The sequence below is a fragment of the Oncorhynchus tshawytscha genome, linkage group LG14 (genome assembly GCF_018296145.1).
Source record: "Oncorhynchus tshawytscha isolate Ot180627B linkage group LG14, Otsh_v2.0, whole genome shotgun sequence".
Taxonomy (NCBI): domain Eukaryota; kingdom Metazoa; phylum Chordata; class Actinopteri; order Salmoniformes; family Salmonidae; genus Oncorhynchus; species Oncorhynchus tshawytscha.
The window spans coordinates 3,693,670-3,714,792 of NC_056442.1; the positions used below are offsets into that span (position 1 = coordinate 3,693,670).

General features: G+C 43.8%; 5 protein-coding genes across 7 annotated transcripts in view; 3 read left to right on the plus strand and 2 right to left on the minus strand.

The window, feature by feature from the left end:
* The first annotated feature begins 70 nt into the window (after positions 1 to 70).
* LOC112236948 (WW domain-binding protein 4-like) lies at positions 71 to 6,284 on the plus strand. The gene is made up of 10 exons (XM_042296840.1): positions 71 to 199; positions 1,456 to 1,528; positions 1,803 to 1,865; positions 2,239 to 2,365; positions 2,695 to 2,880; positions 4,205 to 4,275; positions 4,428 to 4,503; positions 4,595 to 4,776; positions 4,926 to 5,116; positions 5,320 to 6,284. Coding segments are annotated over exons 1-10 (1,194 nt in total). The 5' UTR covers positions 71 to 197; the 3' UTR covers positions 5,543 to 6,284.
* LOC112236955 (peptide chain release factor 1, mitochondrial-like) lies at positions 6,116 to 11,407 on the minus strand. Of its 3 annotated transcripts, XM_042296843.1 has the most exons (9): positions 10,967 to 11,407; positions 10,662 to 10,761; positions 10,489 to 10,570; positions 8,043 to 8,150; positions 7,752 to 7,924; positions 7,565 to 7,682; positions 7,262 to 7,398; positions 7,068 to 7,164; positions 6,116 to 6,953 (listed from the first exon to the last, which is right to left on the minus strand). In XM_042296843.1, exons 2-9 carry the CDS (start codon positions 10,725 to 10,727, stop codon positions 6,922 to 6,924), a joined length of 813 nt encoding a protein of 270 aa, XP_042152777.1. In that variant the 5' UTR covers positions 10,728 to 10,761; positions 10,967 to 11,407; the 3' UTR covers positions 6,116 to 6,921. The 3 variants fall into 3 exon arrangements, with proteins under 3 accessions (XP_042152777.1, XP_042152775.1, XP_042152778.1); XM_042296841.1 differs by having other exon boundaries at positions 10,489 to 10,761; XM_042296844.1 differs by having other exon boundaries at positions 7,827 to 7,924; positions 10,489 to 10,761; positions 10,967 to 11,406.
* Positions 11,408 to 11,430: 23 nt separating this feature from the next.
* Positions 11,431 to 14,584, plus strand: LOC112236954 (tumor necrosis factor ligand superfamily member 10-like). Its single transcript, XM_024405573.2, has 2 exons — positions 11,431 to 11,843; positions 12,958 to 14,584. The coding sequence occupies exons 1-2, from the start codon at positions 11,694 to 11,696 to the stop codon at positions 13,585 to 13,587; spliced, it is 780 nt and encodes a 259-aa protein (XP_024261341.1). The 5' UTR covers positions 11,431 to 11,693; the 3' UTR covers positions 13,588 to 14,584.
* Positions 14,585 to 16,952: 2,368 nt separating this feature from the next.
* On the plus strand, positions 16,953 to 18,529 carry LOC112236960 (coiled-coil domain-containing protein 122-like). Its single transcript, XM_042296848.1, has 4 exons — positions 16,953 to 17,236; positions 17,344 to 17,742; positions 17,905 to 18,021; positions 18,285 to 18,529. The coding sequence occupies exons 2-4, from the start codon at positions 17,455 to 17,457 to the stop codon at positions 18,429 to 18,431; spliced, it is 552 nt and encodes a 183-aa protein (XP_042152782.1). The 5' UTR covers positions 16,953 to 17,236; positions 17,344 to 17,454; the 3' UTR covers positions 18,432 to 18,529.
* A 632-nt stretch (positions 18,530 to 19,161) lies between these two features.
* Positions 19,162 to 21,123, minus strand: part of LOC112236957 (ephrin-A2-like) — a 33,412-nt gene continuing 31,450 nt past the window's right edge. Inside the window, exon 4 of the mRNA XM_042296847.1 lies at positions 19,162 to 20,347. Within this exon, the coding sequence (XP_042152781.1) occupies positions 20,214 to 20,347 (134 nt within the window). The 3' untranslated portion in view covers positions 19,162 to 20,213. The remainder of the gene's footprint in view (positions 20,348 to 21,123) is intronic.

Here is a 21,123-nt window from a genome sequence, read left to right on the forward strand (position 1 = left end):
AAATAAAGCCAATAAAAGCGATAACAGTAGCGAGTACAACTAGTTTTGACCCTCAAAGACATCCGTATATACGTCATAAGAAACGGACGCCGTGTTGTTGATGGTTGAGAAATGTTCAACGTTTTCTGCTTTTGTGTGTAGCTAGCTAGGTTGTTTAACCTTCATTATATTAACGTTATATTGGATCAGAAGACACAATGTGAGTATTTTGTTTCACGTCACACCCATTGCAATTTCGTTTAAGATTTACTAAAGCTAACTATGTAACGTTAACGTTATTTGTACCGGAGAGCCAAGTCTGTGACGAAAAGGCATCTGAACAGCTTCTACCCCCAAGCCATAAGACTGCTGAAAAGTTCATCAAATGGCTACCCGGACAATTTACATTGACACCCTTTATTATTTATTAATCTTCATTTGTTTTACACTGGCTCTATACACGCTCGCAGATACTACACTGACACTCCAGCATACACACAAAACACACACTTTCACATACGCTGCTGCTACTCTGTTTATTATATATCCTGTTTGCATAGTCATTTTACCCCTACCCATATATACATACTGAATTACCTCAACTACCAAGTAAACCAAGCACATTGACTCCGTAAAAGTGTTGTGCCGAAAATCCCCTTTCGCGTGAAAACACTCAATTCTTCATTGCCGCGACTTGCTTGCTAGTTGAGATTTCTGCTCTTCACTCCGTTGTTAGTTTAGCCTACATTTCACTGATCTTAGTAGCAGAACGCATCTTTTATTTGTGTCCTTCAAGACAGCTGTCAATGATCAGGTTAGGCTGAGCCTGTAATCGAACCCACAAATGCTGATGCTCCAGATACTCAACTAGTTTATAGAAGGCCAGTTTCATTGCTTCTTTAATCAGAACAACAGTTTTCAGCTGTGCTAACATAATTGCAAAAGGGTTTTCTATGATCATAGCCTTTTAAAATTATAAACTTGGATTAGCTAACACAACTTGCCATTGGAACAAAGGAGTGATGGTTGCTGATAATGGGCCTCTACGCCTATTTAGATATTCCATCAAAAATCAGCCGTTTCCAGCTACAATTGTCATTTACAACATTTACAGTGTCTACAGTGTATTTCTGATCAATTTGATGTAATAAAAAAGTGTTTTTCTTTCAAAAACAGACATATATAAATATATATATATAAAGCAACATTTTTGTGCATAAAAAAACATACATTGTAGACATATGTCTTTTGGGAATTGTCTCATAAATTAGCATTTCACTGTAAAGTCTACACCTGTTGTATAACATGACCAATACCATTTGATTTCGTATTGTTGCATCTATTCATAAGCTAACATAAGCTAGCTAGTTCAGTTTGTACGACCATGGTTGCGTTTTATTCACTGCCCAAATTGCTATTCTGATCAGCTTTCAAACACATGTTTATGAAGTTGTTTATTTTGTTTGTATTACTCAGGTCAGAATATTGGAAGTCCCAGCCGAAGAAATTCTGCCAGTACTGCAAGTGCTGGATAGCCGACAATAAACCTGTGAGTGTTGAGTAAATTGTCATGTAATTTGTACCGGTATGTAAAGTTGGTGTAATAGGCCGACTAGCTACCCATTCAGGCATGATCATCATGCTAGTTATTCAGTCTCTTTGACTAGGCCCTTCTCATGTTGCTAACGTTGAATGAATGCTTACTTCTTCTTGGTGATGTGTCAAAGAGAGAGGAGTCTGTTATGTTATGATTGCAAGGGGTTGTGGCTGAGGACAAGATTTGATCATATATTCACCCCTGTGCTTGTTTGTTTCTCATGCAGAGTGTTGAGTTTCATGAACGAGGGAAGAACCACAAAGAAAATGTTGCTGCCAAAATTGCTGAGGTGAGTTGTCATCATTGTGTTTTGCCTTCAACTTGTGAAACATAAAGATGGGTGCCTGTCAGTGCCAGGGTTGTAGCTACCATACTGCATAAGAAATACAGATGCCATAAATGTGTCAATCACCTGAGACTATACTGTTTTCTCTCTGGGCTCTATGTAGTCTGCTGATAACTTGAATACACAGAGCTTTCAACAGGGGTCACTGTTGCAAGGGAAACTATTGCTGCTTTGTAAACACAGCTTGGCATACATAGCCCTAATGCCTGGCCTCGGGGTGTATTTCAGCAGAGATAAGGTCCAGATAAGCCACTCTCACCCCATGCTGTCATCTCATTGGTGACTTGACTGATACTCCGGCCTCTCTTCTGTACAGATGCAAAAGAAGAGCATTGACAAGGCGAAGAAGGAGGATCGTCAGTCTAAAGAGTTTGCAACGATGGAGGCGGCTGCACTGAAAGCTTATGAGGAGGATATGAAAAGGTTGGGGATAAAACCATCAGGTAACTTAAGTGTTTTATTGATTTACTAACTTAATAACCTGCCAGTCTGTTTTTATTTGTACCGTCTACTAAGTGTTTAACTTATTACCATTGTTTCTTATAGTTTTTGTATTCTTATATTTTATTATCTCATTGTTGTTGCATTGTCGAGAAGGAACCTGTCAAGTAAGCATTTTGTCAGATGATGTACACCACGCGTATACTGTACATACGACTAATGATACATGAAGCTTTTAAAAAGTTGTTAGAACACTCTGTGTAAGTTGTTTTGGATAAGAGTGTCTGCTCAAATGGCTAATATATCAATGGGATTTTGTGTGTTTGCTTAGATTCCCCATCTCAAACCAAAGCCCAAACTCCAAGCCCAGTTCCATCTCCATCTCCATCTCCATCTCGAAAACAAGAAAAGAAGCGAAAGCCTAGAAAGGAGAGGATGCCCAGAAACGAATCAGAGAACTGGGTGGAGGGAAAGACAGGCGAAGGACTCACATACTACTACAACTCTATGACAGGAGGTAGGCAAGGTTCACACAAGGTGCTTGAAGTGCTTAAAGTAATTGAATTTGGCACTCTGAAATTCAATTACTTGAATACCTCAAAACTCAGACATTTTCTCAAGTTGGTACTTGGAAAGTACTTGAATTAAAATGGGAGAACAGAAAACTATCAAATATGTTAATATGAAAAATATTAGAAACATATATTGCTCTTACGAATTCATTTCCAGGTACACTACCGAGTTTTATTTCATGTGTTTCGCACTCTGGTTGCCAGGCGAGCTCTCTCATTCTACCCATACTGCCACTCAGCCAGGCAGGTACAGAACCGACTGATTAGGCACTGCCAAACGTCACATCGATAGCTAAAATGCTGGGCAAATATAGAACCTTTTGTGCATAATAGAACATTTATGGGGTCTGTTATTTCAGCTAATGAAACCCATTTTCTATTTTTGTTCCGTATAGTCTACCCACCTTTTTTCCCCCGCGACATCACTGGACCTAACCAACCCACACTGTGTAAGGTGAAATAAATACATCAGACCTCGACATGTCGAGCATGGTGTAATCGGAAGTGGAGGGGAATGGCACTACGCTACATTCTGCGCTGGCGCCAGTTCTACATTGAGACTTTTTCTCTCCAGAGCTTTTTTTTGTTTTGTTGCCCCATTCAAGCCTGCGATATTCCACTTTATCAAGCGGCAGCCGTGCTCCTGCTGTTCTGGTTGCCGTTCACGTGCCGTTTTCCTCACACAGCCCACCCGCCCTTCTCCCGACCGGTGACTCTAAAGCTGCCAGTCGGAAGCAAGACGCTTTGTCGTAGCTATTAAGTAGTAGATTCCCTAATGCCCAATAAAATTACAATACTGTCATAAAGCTGGAGTTGTGTAGTAATGCGAATAAGAAATGTGTGTTCACAAGTAGGCATGTCCCAAAACTCTGCTCATCACTACTCAAATTACATCATCAGTACTGATTTACCACTAATGTATGTAGTAAATAAGTAGTGAAACACGTATTATTGAGTAGAGCTTGTAAGGTAGTAATGAATAGTAAGTATGTTTTTGTCATGAGGTTTTGGTGAATATACCGTCATCTGGTGGCGAATAGAAACAATTGCATAATAGGAACTATTACAAATTGGTGGTCCTCGAAAGCCCTTGAATTTGGTTTGCAAATATCTGTACGAACCCGGGGTAGGCTGAAGACCACAACACCTCCGCAGATATCAGAGATGTCGGGTTAAAAGTCAGACTGTGACTTTAATAAATCAGTTTTGAACATATACCTAGGACCATTCACCTTTCTCCTGAAGCATTGTGTTTTTATATCTTTTCAGAATCTCAGTGGGACAAACCATATGGGTTGCAGGGAAAGAGCACACCCTCTCCACAGCCGGGTCAAACCGAGGTACACCCAACTTTTTAATGTCATTTCTTAATACCTTTCATTTCACCAGGAAGTCTCTTATATGTTGTTACCCATTTGATATGTTTAGAGTCAGTGCAATGTACCGAGGTAATGTATTCAAGTCCTGGTGTGAACACACTTTTTTTCTGTAGATCTCCTTAGGTAGTGCCTGGATGGAGGCTGTCAGTCCTGATGGATTTACATACTACTACAACACAGAGACTGGAGGTCAGTCTATGAAGACTGGTGATGACAAGAATGATGTATGTTTGACATAATTATGTTTGACATAGTTTTGATGTTTCCCCCACTCTGACAGAGTCCAGCTGGGAAAGACCTGCAGATCTCCCTGCCGGTGGTGAGTCTGGGTCTGGGCCCAGTGGAGAGACAGTGGGCCCCCCAGGGTTAGATGACCCATCTGCCCTGCAGCCAGAACCCCTCTCTGGGGAGGACAGCTCCAACAGTACCAAAGGAGCCGGGGAGAGAGAGGATTCCAAACAGGTACCAAGATTCAGTTCAGGGTGAGACTCAGTTCTCAATACAACCCCATTGGTAGTGAATGGGCACAAATAATAGTAGGCATTAGTTTAGGATTTGAGTCATGGTGACTGACGATCAGTTCAATAATCATTTGCTCTCCTCACAAAAAGAATACACTGCCTTCAGACAAGGAGGGAGAGGATAAAGATGGTGAGGATGATGACGGGGGGAAGGGAGACGAAGGGGCCAAAGACACACCGGCAGCTGTGCCTGAGGAGAAAGAGGAGATGCCTGCTGTTAAGAAGCCCAGAAAGACCAACCCTTACGGAGCCTGGGAGCAGATACAGGAAGAAGAGCCTTAGTAAGAGACTGTTATACTGTCAATGTCTTCATTTGGATTTAACTATGAGATTTTGTTACAGTTTGCCTTAATGAACAGGACCCTGGTGCTAGTCTGTCTCTACTTTAGCCAACTTGTTGTTGTGTGCCTAATTAAATGCTAAACTAATAACTCACCTACCTGCTCTATACCCCACCCACCACCACCCATGTTCTCTCCTCCAGTGAGAAAGTGGACCTGCAGCTACCACAGGTGGAAGGTGCAGCTAGCGCCCCCGCCCCCACGGAGCTTCCGCCTGAGCCCAAACCCAAGTTTAGGGAGCGTATCATCACCTCTCTGGGCGACGAGGGAGGCCCCGCGTCGGGAGCCGGGGCCACGTTCAGGAAGAGGAAAGCAGAGAATGGGAAATCCTCCAGGAGCCTGAGGCAACGGGGAGATGATGACTAATACTCAGGCTAACTCAGATATGAACTCTTTTTAAACAGAAACAAGGCTTGACAAACTGGGGGATGTTGTTGGAGACTGTTGTTATTGTGTAAGGGGACAATTTGAGCAACGCCATATAATACCTGGATACGCAGGTCAGGTCCCTGTGGGCTACAGAGAACTCGAGTTAGCTACTCACCAAGATGCCATCATTTCAGAATTGTTCAGGTTGACTTTTACCCATCCAACCTTCCAAGTTACATCATATCAGCAGCTTTTGGGGTTGAATAGGACAAGCAGACGTCTGAAACCAGCTGGATCAGTGGCTTTAGCTGTCCTAACTTCAAGTGTTTGTCTTACTCTTTACAATTTCCTTTTCCAATGCCTGATGCCCTCCTGCTTTTTTTATTTGAGTTGAATAGCGTACAGCCGTGACGGACAGACTATCATTCCCAGAGGTATTTTCTTATGCGTGTGTGATGTACCCCTGTGATGTCCTTACTGTGGTGGTGGTTATTTTCCACATCACCACCAGTACATGCTCATGCCTGGGTCTCCCAAAACCATCGTAGGACTATGGCCATCTTTTGTCTATTTAGTTTCAATGGAATGAACATCCTAGCGCTACGATGCTTTGGGGAGACCCAGACCTTGACCGTACTCCAGCATGGTTGGAGTATGCGAGAAGGAGAATGCAAAGAAAGTTTTCTACAGTATGATTTGATGAAATATTGTACTTGAATATATATTCTGCTGGTGTGGACATTTTCTCTATGCTTCTTCCTTTAGTCCATCAGCCTTTAATAATCAATAGTCTTCCACGGATTTATTTTGCAGACTTCTGTCAGAGCAACTCCAACATTTCACAGGGCTCGAGTAGCCTCAAAGGTAATTCAACCCTTCACTGGTGCCAACACATGCTCATTGCTATGGCTGTGTAGGAGAGATACTGATGCCATGGCTGGCCAGCTGCCAGTCATGGCTGGGTGCTTGAGATTAGAGCGTGTGTGTTGGGCTGAAACATAGCTCTGACACACCCAATAGGAGCAGGGCTCGTCGCCAACTATTTTCAGTCAAGTTTTAGGACTTTATTAAAATGCTAGGGTGTAATTGGGTATATGTCTGAGACTGGTTAAAGAGCTGGGTTGTCTGTAGCCAGGCTCTCTCTGCTCTCTTTTCTCCACCCACACGCCATTCTTTTCACAAACTGAACCAGGATCAGTGTTTGCGCAACTGCTTCCATATCTGGTCTGACTGTTCTCCTGTCTGCAGTGGGTCATGTCAGCTAGCTCCCAGAACTAAGGCGTCACACTGTCTTGAGTCAGTATCTCTGACTGCAGGTCACCACCAGCTCCAGCAGAGCCTCTTTGTCTCTGTGTTCCAACAGCTCTGAGATCAGGTCATCCAGGGGCTCCCTGCCCCTCATGAACTCCTGCCAAGGGAATACAGAAGACACATTAACCAACTATTACCACTACATGTAAAAACATTACACAACAAATCAACTTCCATTATAGACTGCTTGTTTGCATAGTTAGAAGCCCACCTTGATATCTCTGGTCACATAGCCAGTCCGGTGATCTGTCACACGGTCCTAGCTGAAGTTGTAGGTGCGAATCCTCTCCGACGGAGCGAGTGCCCCCCTGGAGAAGGATTAACATGAATGGCTCTGAGGTGAGTTGGGGGGAGGGAGGAGGGGGACAGTAAAGCGTCAGGATGGGACTGTGTGTCGGGGATCACCTTCTGTTTGCGTGCTGTAAGTCTCTGCTCCGTCTCTCTGCCCATCATGCTCTGGTAGAGGCGGGCCTTCAGCACGCGCAGGGCCGTGTCACAATTCTGCAGCTGAGAGCGGGACGTCTGACACTCTGCCACTGTACCTAGGGTCAGAGAACAGGTCAGTCAATAATTCCATTTAAATTCAGTCAATATCAGGAGATCAATTCAAAATCAAGAATTGCCATTGGTTTTCAATGAAGATATTAAAACACTTCTTAAAGTGGATTTTCAATACATATTCTGTCTCCCCGAACTGTAAGCTCTTACCTGTTGGCAGGTGTACTATTCGGACAGCACTGTCTGTTGTGTTGACACTTTGATCTCCCGCCCCTCTCGATCTGAACGTATCAACCCGCAGGTCCTTAGGGTCAATGCTGATGTCCAGCTACAAAACAGAATCCCAATGTATTATCGTTCAGACAGGCAGACCGACAGACAGGACAGACAGGTGTACCTCGTTGGGTTGTGGCAGGACGATGGCGGTCATGGTTCCTGTGTGAATGCGTTGCATCCTGGAGGTCAGGCCCACCTCGGGGATCCTCTGGACCCGGTGTGTCCCTCCCTCATGCTTCAGACGCCGGTACACACTCTCCCCCGCTATCCTTACTGCCACATGGTGCAGTCCACCTGAGTCAATCAAATCAGACAATAAAACACACCAATCAATCATACATAAACACAGACACTTTCATCCAGTGACCCATAAAACACAGAGACAGTAGGACAGACAGAAGAGAAGCATTACCATATTCAGCAGGTGTGTAGTTGAAGATCTCAAAGTCCCAGTTCTTGTGGCTGGTAAGGCCTTGGTACATGTCAAACATCTCTCTGGTGAACTGTTGACAGATGTCACCTGGATCCAAACATGTGCACCAGAGAGGGGACATACATTATCATCAGGACCAGGAGTGTAATGGAGAGCCGTTGTCCATGGCCTAATGCTGTTCATTGAGTAATTACAGTTCAAATCAAATCAAATCAAATTTTATTTGTCACATACACATGGTTAGCAGATGTTAATGCGAGTGTAGCGAAATGCTTGTGCTTCTAGTTCCGACAATGCAGTAATAACGAGCAAGTAATCTAACTAACAATTCCAAAAAAAACTACTGTCTTATACACAGTGTAAGGGGATAAAGAATATGTACATAAGGATATATGAATGAGTGATGGTACAGAGCAGCATAGGCAAGATACAGTAGATGATATCGAGTACAGTATATACATATGAGATAAGTATGTAAACCAAGTGGCATAGTTAAAGTGGCTAGTGATACATGTATTACATAAGGATGCAGTCGATGATATAGAGTACAGTATCAACGTATGCATATGAGATGAACAATGTAGGGTAAGTAACATTATATAAGGTAGCATTGTTTAAAGTGGCTAGTGATATATTTACATCATTTCCCATCAATTCCCATGATTAAAGTGGCTGGAGTAGAGTCAGTGTCATTGACAGTGTGTTGGCAGTAGCCACTCAATGTTAGTGGTGGCTGTTTAACAGTCTGATGGCCTTGAGATAGAAGCTGTTTTTCAGTCTCTCGGTCCCAGCTTTGATGCACCTGTACTGACCTCGCCTTCTGGATGACTGCGCGGTGAACAGGTAGTGGCTCGGGTGGTTGATGTCCTTGATGATCTTTATGGCCTTCCTGTAGCATCGGGTGGTGTAGGTGTCCTGGAGGGCAGGTAGTTTGCCCCCGGTGATGCGTTGTGCAGACCTCACTACCCTCTGGAGAGCCTTACGGTTGAGGGCGGTGCAGTTGCCATACCAGGCGGTGATACAGCCCGCCAGGATGCTCTCGATTGTGCATCTGTAGAAGTTTGTGAGTGCTTTTGGTGACAAGCCGAATTTCTTCAGCCTCCTGAGGTTGAAGAGGCGCTGCTGCGCCTTCCTCACGATGCTGTCTGTGTGAGTGGACCAATTCAGTTTGTCTGTGATGTGTATGCCGAGGAACTTAAAACTTGCTACCCTCTCCACTACTGTTCCATCGATGTGGATGGGGGTGTTCCCTCTGCTGTTTCCTGAAGTCCACAATCATCTCCTTAGTTTTGTTGACGTTGAGTGTGAGGTTATTTTCCTGACACCACACTCCGAGGGCCCTCACCTCCTCCCTGTAGGCCGTCTCGTCGTTGTTGGTAATCAAGCCTACCACTGTTGTGTCGTCCGCAAACTTGATGATTGAGTTGGAGGCGTGCATGGCCACGCAGTCGTGGGTGAACAGGGAGTACAGGAGGGGGCTCAGAACGCACCCTTGTGGGGCCCCAGTGTTGAGGATCAGCGGGGAGGAGATGTTGTTGCCTACCCTCACCACCTGGGGGCGGCCCGTCAGGAAGTCCAGTACCCAGTTGCACAGGGCGGGGTCGAGACCCAGGGTCTCGAGCTTGATGACGAGCTTGGAGGGTACTATGGTGTTGAATGCCGAGCTGTAGTCGATGAACAGCATTCTCACATAGGTATTCCTCTTGTCCAGATGGGTTAGGGCAGTGTGCAGTGTGGTTGAGATTGCATCGTCTGTGGACCTATTTGGGCGGTAAGCAAATTGGAGTGGGTCAAGGGTGTCAGGTAGGGTGGAGGTGATATGGTCCTTGACTAGTCTCTCAAAGCACTTCATGATGACGGATGTGAGTGCTACGGGCGGTAGTCGTTTAGCTCAGTTACCTTAGCTTTCTTGGGAACAGGAACAATGGTGGCCCTCTAGAAGCATGTGGGAACAGCAGACTGGTATAGGGATTGGTTGAATATGTCCGTAAACACACCGGCCAGCTGGTCTGCGCATGCTCTGAGGGCGCGGCTGGGGATGCCGTCTGGGCCTGCAGCCTTGCGAGGGTTAACACGTTTAAATGTCTTACTCACTTCGGCTGCAGTGAAGGAGAGACCGCATGATTCCGTTGCAGGCCGTGTCAGTGGCACTGTATTGTCCTCAAAGCGGGCAAAAAGTTATTTAGTCTGCCTGGGAGCAAGACATCCTGGTCCGTGACTGGGCTGGGTTTCTTCCTGTAGTCCGTGATTGACTGTAGACCCTGCCACATACCTCTTGTGTCTGAGCCGTTGAATTGAGATTCTACTTTGTCTCTGTACTGGCGCTTAGCTTGTTTGATAGCCTTGCGGAGGGAATAGCTGCACTGTTTGTATTCAGTCATGTTACCAGACACCTTGCCCTGATTAAAAGCAGTGGTTCGACAACCTCCTGTTGTCCGCCCTGTTACCACCTCCAGAAGGACATTACTGGTGTCGTGTGGGTCACTGGGTACTAGTGTCTGGATTAACTGGGGGAATATGAATTCAGATTTTTTCATCAAATTCCAGACTGACCAAGGCAGAAATTTAAAATGTTCTGTGTCTAATGTTTGTTCGTACATCTTTTCTCAATGACTCGATTCTTTGGGTGATCTGTGCTTGTTCCTCTTTCAGTAGCTGGACCATTTTTGTCGGTCTTCCTCTTTGGAACCGACTGTCTCTGTAAAAGGAGAATATGGATGACTACAACATTTTCAGATACATGACACATTTCACAGTTAGCACATTGTCATTGAAGCATTGGCGACCTCTTCTGGTCATTACGGCACGTAGGCGTTACAGACACTTATGAAAGGAAGATACAGAAAGACCACTAGTTAGTTAGCAATTAACAAAATACACAAAACCGAACACAGCTTACTTACTCTGAAGCAGAGTTTCAACCTCCTCTAGGTCTTTCACGGCATGTTCAGCGCTCTGAAACATGCCGATGTGAAAGTCACATCTGTCTCTTGTTCAACTCTTTCCTGGCGGGGGCGTTGAGAAACCCATGTTGTAATGTTTTGGTGACATCTCTGTACTCTTCCACAAGCTGCCGAATATATCTTTGTACGGACTCATTCCGGTATAAATCTCCCAAATGATTGTTCCAATAACGTCTTTATGATACGAGTGATCGATTTGCTAGTTCCTTCCATATTGTCTTGCGCATGTGGAGGGAGCACCAGCCATACAGTCGAATACATTTCTGCGTTAGCATCTGGCTACAGTGTATACGAAGTAAGTGTAAACTGGTTACATGAGTTTATCATCTCACATTTATTACCATTGTAAAGAATATAGTCACGCTTCCAGCAAGGTCAAAGGGTGGTGTTGAATGCTGGGATATGTAGTCATTAATAATGTTTTTCGCACAGTGTTTTACAACAGCACCCCTGGTGGTGTTAAAACGCTATTTCAATTCATCTGTAATCTGATTGGTCCTCAAAGAGGGGGTACTAAACTGAGAAAACCACCTCCTAAAACGTCTATTGGTAATGAGAATACGCAGAAATACAAACATATCTTGGGGAAAGCATAGACTAACATTGGGTCTGTATTTATGAAACACAGTGGATATTTAATGTTCAGTATTAAACAGATCTTTATGAAATGGAAAGCAGTCTGCCAAGATTTCAGCAGCTCAGGAGAACAGAAGCAACTTCAAACAGAACTCTTATTGGTACCGTCGTTTTCATGGGATTACTTCAAGTGGTATCAAGTGTTGCTGTTGTACTTCACTTGACAGGTCATCTTCAACAGGTAAGGAAATCATAATAATACAAGTCCTAATGCATAGGTCTCTTAGATTGGATAATACCAAGAGTCTCCTCTAAAAATGGTCATAAAATCTATGTAATTCTATAAGCACAAAAATTGTATTTTGTAAGAAAAAAGTTATTGTCATAACAGTTTGCAGGTGCTGCAGGAAAACATTGGACAAAAAAAATGATATACAATGATTGCCTCAAATACACATTGCACTAAATGTAATCCATTTCAAGTGGTTGCTCTCTCACCACAACATCTAGAACACGTTACACTTCAAACAGAGGCAAAGTGTTTCATATTGTATGGACGGTTTTACTGGCTATTGCCTCTTATGGCTTACAAAGTCGCCTTATGTATTACAAGCAACAAATCAAATAAAAGTTTATTGGTTTACACAGATCTGCAGATGTTATCGCAGGTGCAGCGAAATGCTTGTGTTTCTAGCTCCAACAGTGCAGTAATACCTAACAATACAAAACAATATACACATAATCCAAAAAGAAATTATGAAATATCAGAATGAGTAATGTCAGAGTCCAGAATATAAATATGTATATTGGTGTGTAGGGACAGTATATTAATAGAGAAGGTGTGTACAGCACTAGTTATATAGGATGGGCTATCTATGACTAGAATACAGTATATACTGTACATATAAAGTGACCTAGTGGCCTCATGGGTGGAATGTTATTCATATTTTTCATCATTAATAAACATGATTTCAAAAACCTGCAGAAAATCCGATGTTTCAATGTCAAACAGTTTTGTAATATTTCAGTCTTCTGTCATGTATATAAAGTGTAGTATTGAAATGCAAACTCAAAATGTAATACATTTCAACTCTATATCTGACATGGTGCAGGTGTCTTCTTTTTAAGCCCACAAGGTGTGAAGGTGAATACTTGTTTCAAAGTAGATTTGTTTAAGACTACCAAGAAATACACTGTGTGACCCTGATTTAGCCCACTGCAGTAAAAAAGTTTAAGTGACAAGTGGTCTATAACTCTATAAATGTGTCTAACAGCAGTGTATCGATGCCCAATGAGGGATTTGGGCTACTGTGATCTCTAACCTCTCTTGCTGCTGTCTCTGTTGGCAACTTCAGGTCACCCAGACCGGACCAGCCCTAGTTGAGACGTCGGACGACCTCCAGAGAGGGGAGTCACAGAGGTGCCCAAAAAACCCCAGGGAGGTCACACCATCAGCCCACCTACCCATTCAGCCTACCAGTGGGCACATCCAGAGAGTCATCCAGAACACAATGATCCACTGGGACCACGCCCATGGACACCTGTCCAAGATCGGGTACCATGACGGAAGGATCCTGGTCCGCGAGGGTGGCCTGTACTACATCTACGCCAAAACCTGCTTCAGGTACTACGACCAGGTAGAGGAGTCACTGTTGGAGTCTGGGTCTCATGCTCCAGGGAGAAAAGGGGCTTCAGCAGAGCCTAGCATTCACAGAGAAGATGGGGCCGGGGCTGGTGCCCTTCTTATACAATACGTGTTCCACGAGCGTCACAGTCACAGTGCCCCCCCCAGGCCAGCTGTGCTAATGAAAAGCGGCAGCACCAGGCCCTGGCAGAGGGGCCACTACCACATGTGTTGTCAGCAGCAGGGAGGGGCTTTCCCCCTAGGGTCCGGGGACAGTATTTACGTCAGCGTGTCCAACTCCTGGCTGCTGGACCCGGAAGCTGAGGGAAGCTACTTCGGGGCCTTCAGAATCAGCAGATGAAGAATGAGGAAGGAGACGCAGGGCACTTAATTGATAAATTAGTAACTGATATCTCTTTAATCCCATTCCCAGCTCAGGGCTGTAGATGAGGTGGAATTATTATCTGTTAGATAGCTGGACTGTCTGCATATGGAATAGATTTTTGTATTTTTATACTGTGAGAACAAACTGAATTTGGCTTACTTTTAATTAGTTTTATGAAGTTAGTTTTATTAAGTTCTCAATATTTATGTATTTTCTGATGTCTCTCGTATTCAATTCTGTGTTCAGTTTTTTGTGTGTTTATAGAACATTCCAATAAAGCCATATACAATTGTAAAAATACAGGAGAGAGATTATAAATGCTCTGTTATTATCACCAATATTGCCATGCTTCAACCCATGTCATAGGAAAACAGGGATACCATTAGACCATTACGTTTCACCCTGAGAGACTGTTTTACCTCAGCACATCTCTGAAAACTTGACACTGTCTCTCTGGCATACGAGCGCAGGGCACCTCGATTTTATGTGCTTTCTGTGGTTAGAAGGGAATAACTCCAGTTAGTGATGCATGCTGGGAGTGCTGTGTCATGCACATTTAGAGGCCCCCTACTCTCCTTATTCATTCCCTGATTTCACTCACCCTTATAGTCCTGCCCCTCCCCCACCCCGCCTCATGTCTCTGATTTAAAATGAAATGAGATACTCCTTTGTTGACGTGTAATGTCATTACTATGCTCAGTTTGCCTTCTTCACGTGAAAATCCATTTGAAAAGTGAGGAATCGATCTGTCCATGCTTGGATTAGAACAATTCAACACACACACCATGTTTCCCTTGAAAGCTTTCTTCACTCCCATGTCATTTCCATGTCCAAGCGTGCATTAACGCCACCTATCTCAGCTCTACAGTTGCACTGTTAAGAGAGTATTAAAGTCGTCCACTGAAACAAAGACTGTTTCTCATTTGTTTTCAGTCACTGGCACCAATCTATAACCTTTCAGAAAATGGGCAACAATAGCACACGAATCAGCTCGGCTATCAATAAAAGTTTCATCTGTAAAACTGCTGATGCAAGCACTCAAATTACTATACTTCAAATCAGTAGAGGCTGCTGAGGGGAGGAGAGCTCATAATAATGTCTGGAACGGAGTGAATGGAATGGCATCAAACACCTGGAAACCTCAGTATTCACCTCAAAACACAGGTAGCCCAAATAACAGCAGATGAGATGAATAACAGGGTATTAATGTAGTTGACCACCCACAGCCAACAACCCCTGTTTTACAGCTATTAATGGTATTTAAAAGATCAACATTGTATGAAATTAAAAATAAACATAGCTATGTTCTACTGTATCTCCATCCATCCCCTCTTCACTGTCTCTCTTCCTATTTTGAGGAAGGATGGAGTGGACAAAATAATAGCAACAGATACTTCTAGTTAATGTTTAGTTGTGTTGACACAATGCAGACTAGGGTAAAAACAGGAACACCTGTGACCTAGTCAAGACCGTCTCTTTGGCACACATGTTTTTGTGCTGATGAGACACAGGGAATGAGAGACAATGTCATGGAACCAGACAGGAACCAGACAGGAAATAGTTGTGGTTATATTGAGTTACAGATGGAGGGAGGGATTGGAAGGAATGTGGGATTGGAGGAAGGGAGGGACAGTAGGAGGGAAGGGAAGGAGGCAGGGAAAGGGAGCACCGCGTTGACTCGTACATACAGTTTATCCTGTTGTGTTTATGAGAAACAGACTGAGATTGACTGAGGAGGGCTCTATTTAATCAAACACACATGAGAAATTCAAACGCAGAAAAAGTGCATAGGATGTAATGGCGCAATAGCCTATAAGATCATGATGTTCACTGCAGCACATCCGTTTTGTTTTCATAACTAGTTACAGGGCACCGGCACACACCTGCACCTATTATGTACACCGTAAACTTGTCTCAATAAAGCCACAAGACTCAGAAACCACAGCAGCTACTTACTCAGAACTTCAGCATCTGGAGGCAAACATGTTAACAATAATAGCCCAGTGTTTTCCCTATATCTAAGCATTCATCCACAAATGGGGAACTCCAACTGTCATCACGTTCAAACAATTTGCTCTTTTTAGTGCGCAAAACAAACCCAAACAACAAATAAAATACTAACATCCACCAGCACAAATAACAGTCAGGTCCTGTGCTAGTAAATCAAATCTATCGGCTATTGTTTAGCTAACGGTGGGTCCCTCACCCACCTTCACAGCCAAATCCTACTGGGTCATGGCTTTATGGGCTGCATGGGCCTGGGAAAGAAACCTTGTTTTGTTCATCTGGATGGTCGCAATACATTTCCAGTAGGCTGCACAAAAACTGAAAGGACTTGATCCCATCACACACACACGCGCACACAGTTACAGGAAGTGTGCATGGAAGTGTAATGGGGATGTATCAGTACTGGCTTCCTTATATCCTTCCTATATTCATGTTTTAGTAAGAAAACAAAATGAGTGACTTGAGTACATATCCTGGAGGTCTGCTGTGTGCAATCAAATAGCCTACAGACACATTTTCTCCATAACTGCCTTCTTTTCATATCATAAATGAGATTTATAAAGGTATAGAGATAGAGAGAATGGTCCTTACTTTATTCGCTAACCCTAAAAGACCACTTGTGGACCTAACCAGTAGGCTATGGCCTAACACTGGGAAACATGTAAATACACATAACTGACATCTATACTGTCTCATACCACCAGAAACCATAGTGACAAGTCCCTGTCATTTATCACATAAAAATGATGTATAGAATCAAATCCGGACATCTGGCAATCCATTGTAAAATAAATTAATATGAAAATTAGGGCTACATTTCACTTAGTTTACTTCACTGACCAATGGATGTGAATAACATCACTATTTATTTTCCCTACATTTTGAGTGGGAAGGGCAGAAATTAACGTTTCTCCAATATCTGGAAAATGAAGATGAGCCATTCAATTCAATGGAACTCTTTGGGTGTGTCCGAACTTGTGGTTTCTTTAATGGTTTAATTCTTAACATAACTATATTGTTTTACTCGGCAAAGGTGAAGTCAGCCAATATGGGGCGTATTGGGGGAATCACACCGGAAACCCCCCCACCGGAAACGTCCGCCAGGCCAAGAGAGTGCACGTGCTGAGCTGAGCGCGAAAACCACCTCTGTTTCGCGCTCAACAACAAACGTGTCAACATGGCCAACTCTGCTGGGATGACGGTGGAAAATGGCAAGAGAACATATAGCAAATTCCTTATAAAATGTTGGACTATCTGTATTATGTTGGGATGCTTTGCTAAAACAGCCCAAAGTATGCCTAAAGTTGTTGGGGTTGGGGCTACTAAAGAGCTAACGTTAGTAGGGCTACAACAAGCTAGTTTAGGAAGCTAGCTAGCTTAACTAATAACAAACCACATTCTTTCTTCAGACTGACATGGTCCATTCCATGTATTGCTGTAGAGACACATGGAGGGCCTGACTTCTCTCTAACACAAGCTTTAGAAGATGTCTCTCAACAAGGATATGCCCAGATTGTGGCCCTCCGGGAGGAACAACAAGTGCTCAGCTCTCTCCAGTTGAATCTCTCCTTACCTGCTAACACACTGACCAGTAACATTTTAAAACTCCAGGAACACTGTAATTGTTGCTGCTTACATTACATACATTTTCCATGCAACATTAATATCGGAACATTTGTTTTAACACTCAGTGAAAAGCAATGTTGTTTTCATCTCTGCTACCAGGCCATATTATCAGACATTGAGAAGAAAGGCAAAGAAGCTGAAGTGGAGTTCAAATCCAACGTGAGGCAGATTCTCATCCTGGAGGGTGAGATGGAACACCTGCAGTGACACATGCAAGACCTGGGCTTGCGTTCCGTCACCGTCTACAACGAAAACACAGAGCTCCGACTGCTGATCGAGGAAGAGGAGGACAACTTTAGCCGCGTGCTGGCCGGTTACAACACCTACCGGAACAAGATGGAGGGCCACCGGACAGCCGTCTTGCAAGCGGAGAGCCAGACGAGGGCTCACAGGGAGCTAGTGGAGAAGAGGGCTCTGGTCAGAGTGCTCACAGAGAGGAGAGAGGAGCTGAGGGCCGACCTGGAGAACCCAGAGGGGAACGCTGTGAAGCAGGCACAGGTCAGAGCAGCTGAGGAACCAGTGTAGATGTTGACAGATTACAGTCATATGTGATACGTTAAAAAAAACAGTTAATTTTGTCCTGTGATCCCTGTCTTCTCCACTTCATCTGTTCGCATGTTGTTGTCGTGGATCAGTAATAAAACTGCAATCTCTTGACAGAAAGAGATGGATGACATGAGGTGGCAGATCTCAGCCCGGAGGAAGATGGTGACTGAGAGAAGAGAGCTCATCCTGAAGGAGTTTGAGAGTCACACACTGATCAAGAAGCATATCGAGGTACGGTAGTGAATCCCTATTGTCTGATGCTCACTTACCCCCCTTTTCCTCTAATCCAACAGAAAAGAACTCACTCCAGACAGTTAATGTCAGATAAAGACCCACCATGTACAGTATTCATAATAAGAATAACTATTTATCTGGTACCTTTCGAACATGCAGCTCAAAGTGTTGTACATACAAAAAGGAAAGAAATGCAGGACAATGTCAACAAAAATCAAAAAGTACCATATCTGTTTAAAACCCACATGTGTTGTTCTCAGATCCAGAACAGACGGTACGATGCCATCGTGAAGCGTCTCCACTGCCAACTGATGAAGGCCCAGTCCGGCCACAGGCAGTTGTCTGATGATATCTACCACATTGAGAGAGAGATCCAGGACCTCAAGAGACACCTCGAGGTACCATAAGTTAGCATTCTGGTTCATAAAACTCTACGTTTTGTAGTATGACCTAAGGCTAGGAGTTTTCCCAAGCCAAGACATACTTCAGGCCCTTAGTGTAGGTCTGTGCATGACAGTTTTGTTGCTGTTCATTTTACATTTTACATTTTTCTCTCTCATAGTTTTTTCAGTGAAAGTGATGAATTGGAAAGCCATTAATTAAACAAAAACATGTTTTTACAGAAAACTGGCTTTCCCTCCCCATTACAAATAACTTGGGTTTCCCCCTGAATTTAGAGATAAAACTGTGACACTCACTGGCCAGCAGAGGGCAATGGTTTCAACCAAGAAATAGCAACTATTCCTGTGTTACTGTATACAAGACCATAATCACTGACAGTCACTTTGTAGACAAAACAACCTTTATTGGTGTGTTTCTCTCCTGTCTCTCATCATCTTGACAAACACAACAGATCAGAACAGGAGACAAACTCATGAGATGGAGACGTGAAGGAAACCTTTTATACATTAAACCATGACAGGGATCGCCTTAGCGTAAATGCTGTACATGATAGAACCAACTACCGGCGGTTTACACACACTAAGACACGCAACATCAGAGGAACAGAATACTGAGTCATCATCAACCGTTTTAGGGTTGGAGAATAAAGCAAGGACCAAACTTTCCTTTCTCTCTCTCTCTCTCTCTCTCTCTCTCTCTCTGTCTCTCTCTGTCTCTCTCTGTCTCTGTCTCTCTCTCTGTCTCTCTCTGTCGCTCTCTGTCTCTCTCTATCTCTGTCTCTCTCTCCTCTCTCTCTCTCTCTCTCATTAATATTTGATGGTGCTTTTAAACGGAACAAAAATAAGATGAAACGGGGTAGAAACGTGTCAGTGTTTTTGTGTGAACACAGTGCCTTCTCATTATGTTCTCCTCCCGACATTAAAGAAGTCTCTTAAAGAAGTCTCTTAAAGAAGTCTCGGTCCCGAGACTCTCTTTCTTTCTCTCTCCTTTTCTTTGTTTATTTCTCTCTCACACTGCCTGTTTCCCTCTCCCCCTCCTTCTCCTCTTCCCTCTGTGGGCTGGGGGTTGCAGCAGTAACTATGTCCATCAGAAGGCTTCTGAGTGTCAGATCAGAATCTGCACTTTGGAAGTCTAATTAACTGTCCATTTCAAATATAACCATGACATCAGTGGAACCATCTTCAGTTAAATTATATGTGATCATGTAAACATAACAGAAACCGTCAGTTCAGTCCAGATTCACAGTGGTCATGCATGTGTGTGTCCAGCCAACTACCACCACCCCCCATCCATGTCCCTTAAGACACCCCAGGGAGGTTAGGGTTAAGTCTTCATCCATGTCCCTTCAGACACCCCAGGGGGGTTAGGGTTAAGTCTTCATCCATGTCCCTTCAGACACCCCAGGGGGGTTAGGGTTAAGTCTTCATCCATGTCCCTTCAGACACCTCAGGGGGGTTAGGGTTAAGTCTTCATCCATGTCCCTTCAGACACCCCAGGGGGGTTAGGGTTAAGTCTTCATCCATGTCCCTTCAGACACCCCAGGGGGGTTAGGGGTAAGTCTTCATCCATGTCCCTTCAGACACCCCAGGGAGGTTAGGGTTACGTCTTCATCCATGAATTAGCCCAGGAGCTGTAAATGCTTGTCCTGGGGACCCACAGTGGTTTTTAATCCAGGACTGAAAGAGAGTTTCTCCCTGAGCATGTGGGTGTTTGAGGGACAGCCAGCCAGTCCTACAGGCAGTCTTCCAGCAAAGACTGGTCTAGGTGTTGCTCCAGTGGAGGGGGGGTCACAGCGATGAGAGGAAGCCCAGTAGCAGTGAGGCCAGGCTGGGTATTAGGGCTGGGGCTAGCAGGGACTCTGGGCTCCAGTCTGCAGCTCCATCAGTCAGAAAGGGCTCTGGAGAGTCAAACCCTGAACTGCCTGGAACAGACAGAGAGAATGACAGCATGACTCAACAGAGGGACAGAGAGGACAGAAAACATCTGAAAGGAGAGATAGGACAGAATAGAACAGAGAGAAAGAGAAGGCCAGAACGATCTGAAAGTGGAGAGAAAATGATGGAAGCATTTGAAAGTAGAGTGAAAGAAATCTAATCAACCAACTGATTGGAGAGAGAGAACAACAGAATGGAGAGAAAATGACTAAAATAGACAGAAAGTAACAGGAATAAGAAGAAGAAAGTGCTGGAGTTCCAGATACAGCAAGAGAGAAAGAGAATGAGAGAAAGAGAGAGGAGACTAATGTCGCCAAGAGCTCAGCAGGGGGTTTAAGCAACCTAATTACAGTTTAATACAGTTACACACACACGCACACACACACACACACACACACACACACAGTCACAGTGATAATTGTAGAGTCTTTAGAAGAAGATGAGGTTTCTATGTCAGTCAGGAAAAAAATGTAATTACAGAGGAGAGGAGTCATGTCTCTATTAGGAACTACATTTAAAGGAGAGGAGTTATGTCTCTATTAGGAACTACATTTAAAGGAGAGGAGTCATGTCTCTATTAGGAACTACATTTAAAGGAGAGGAGTTATGTCTCTATTAGGAACTACATTTAAAGGAGAGGAGTCATGTCTCTATTAGGAACTACATTTAAAGGAGAGGAGTCATGTCTCTATTAGGAACTACATTTAAAGGAGAGGAGTTATGTCTCTATTAGGAACTACATTTAAAGGAGAGGAGTCATGTC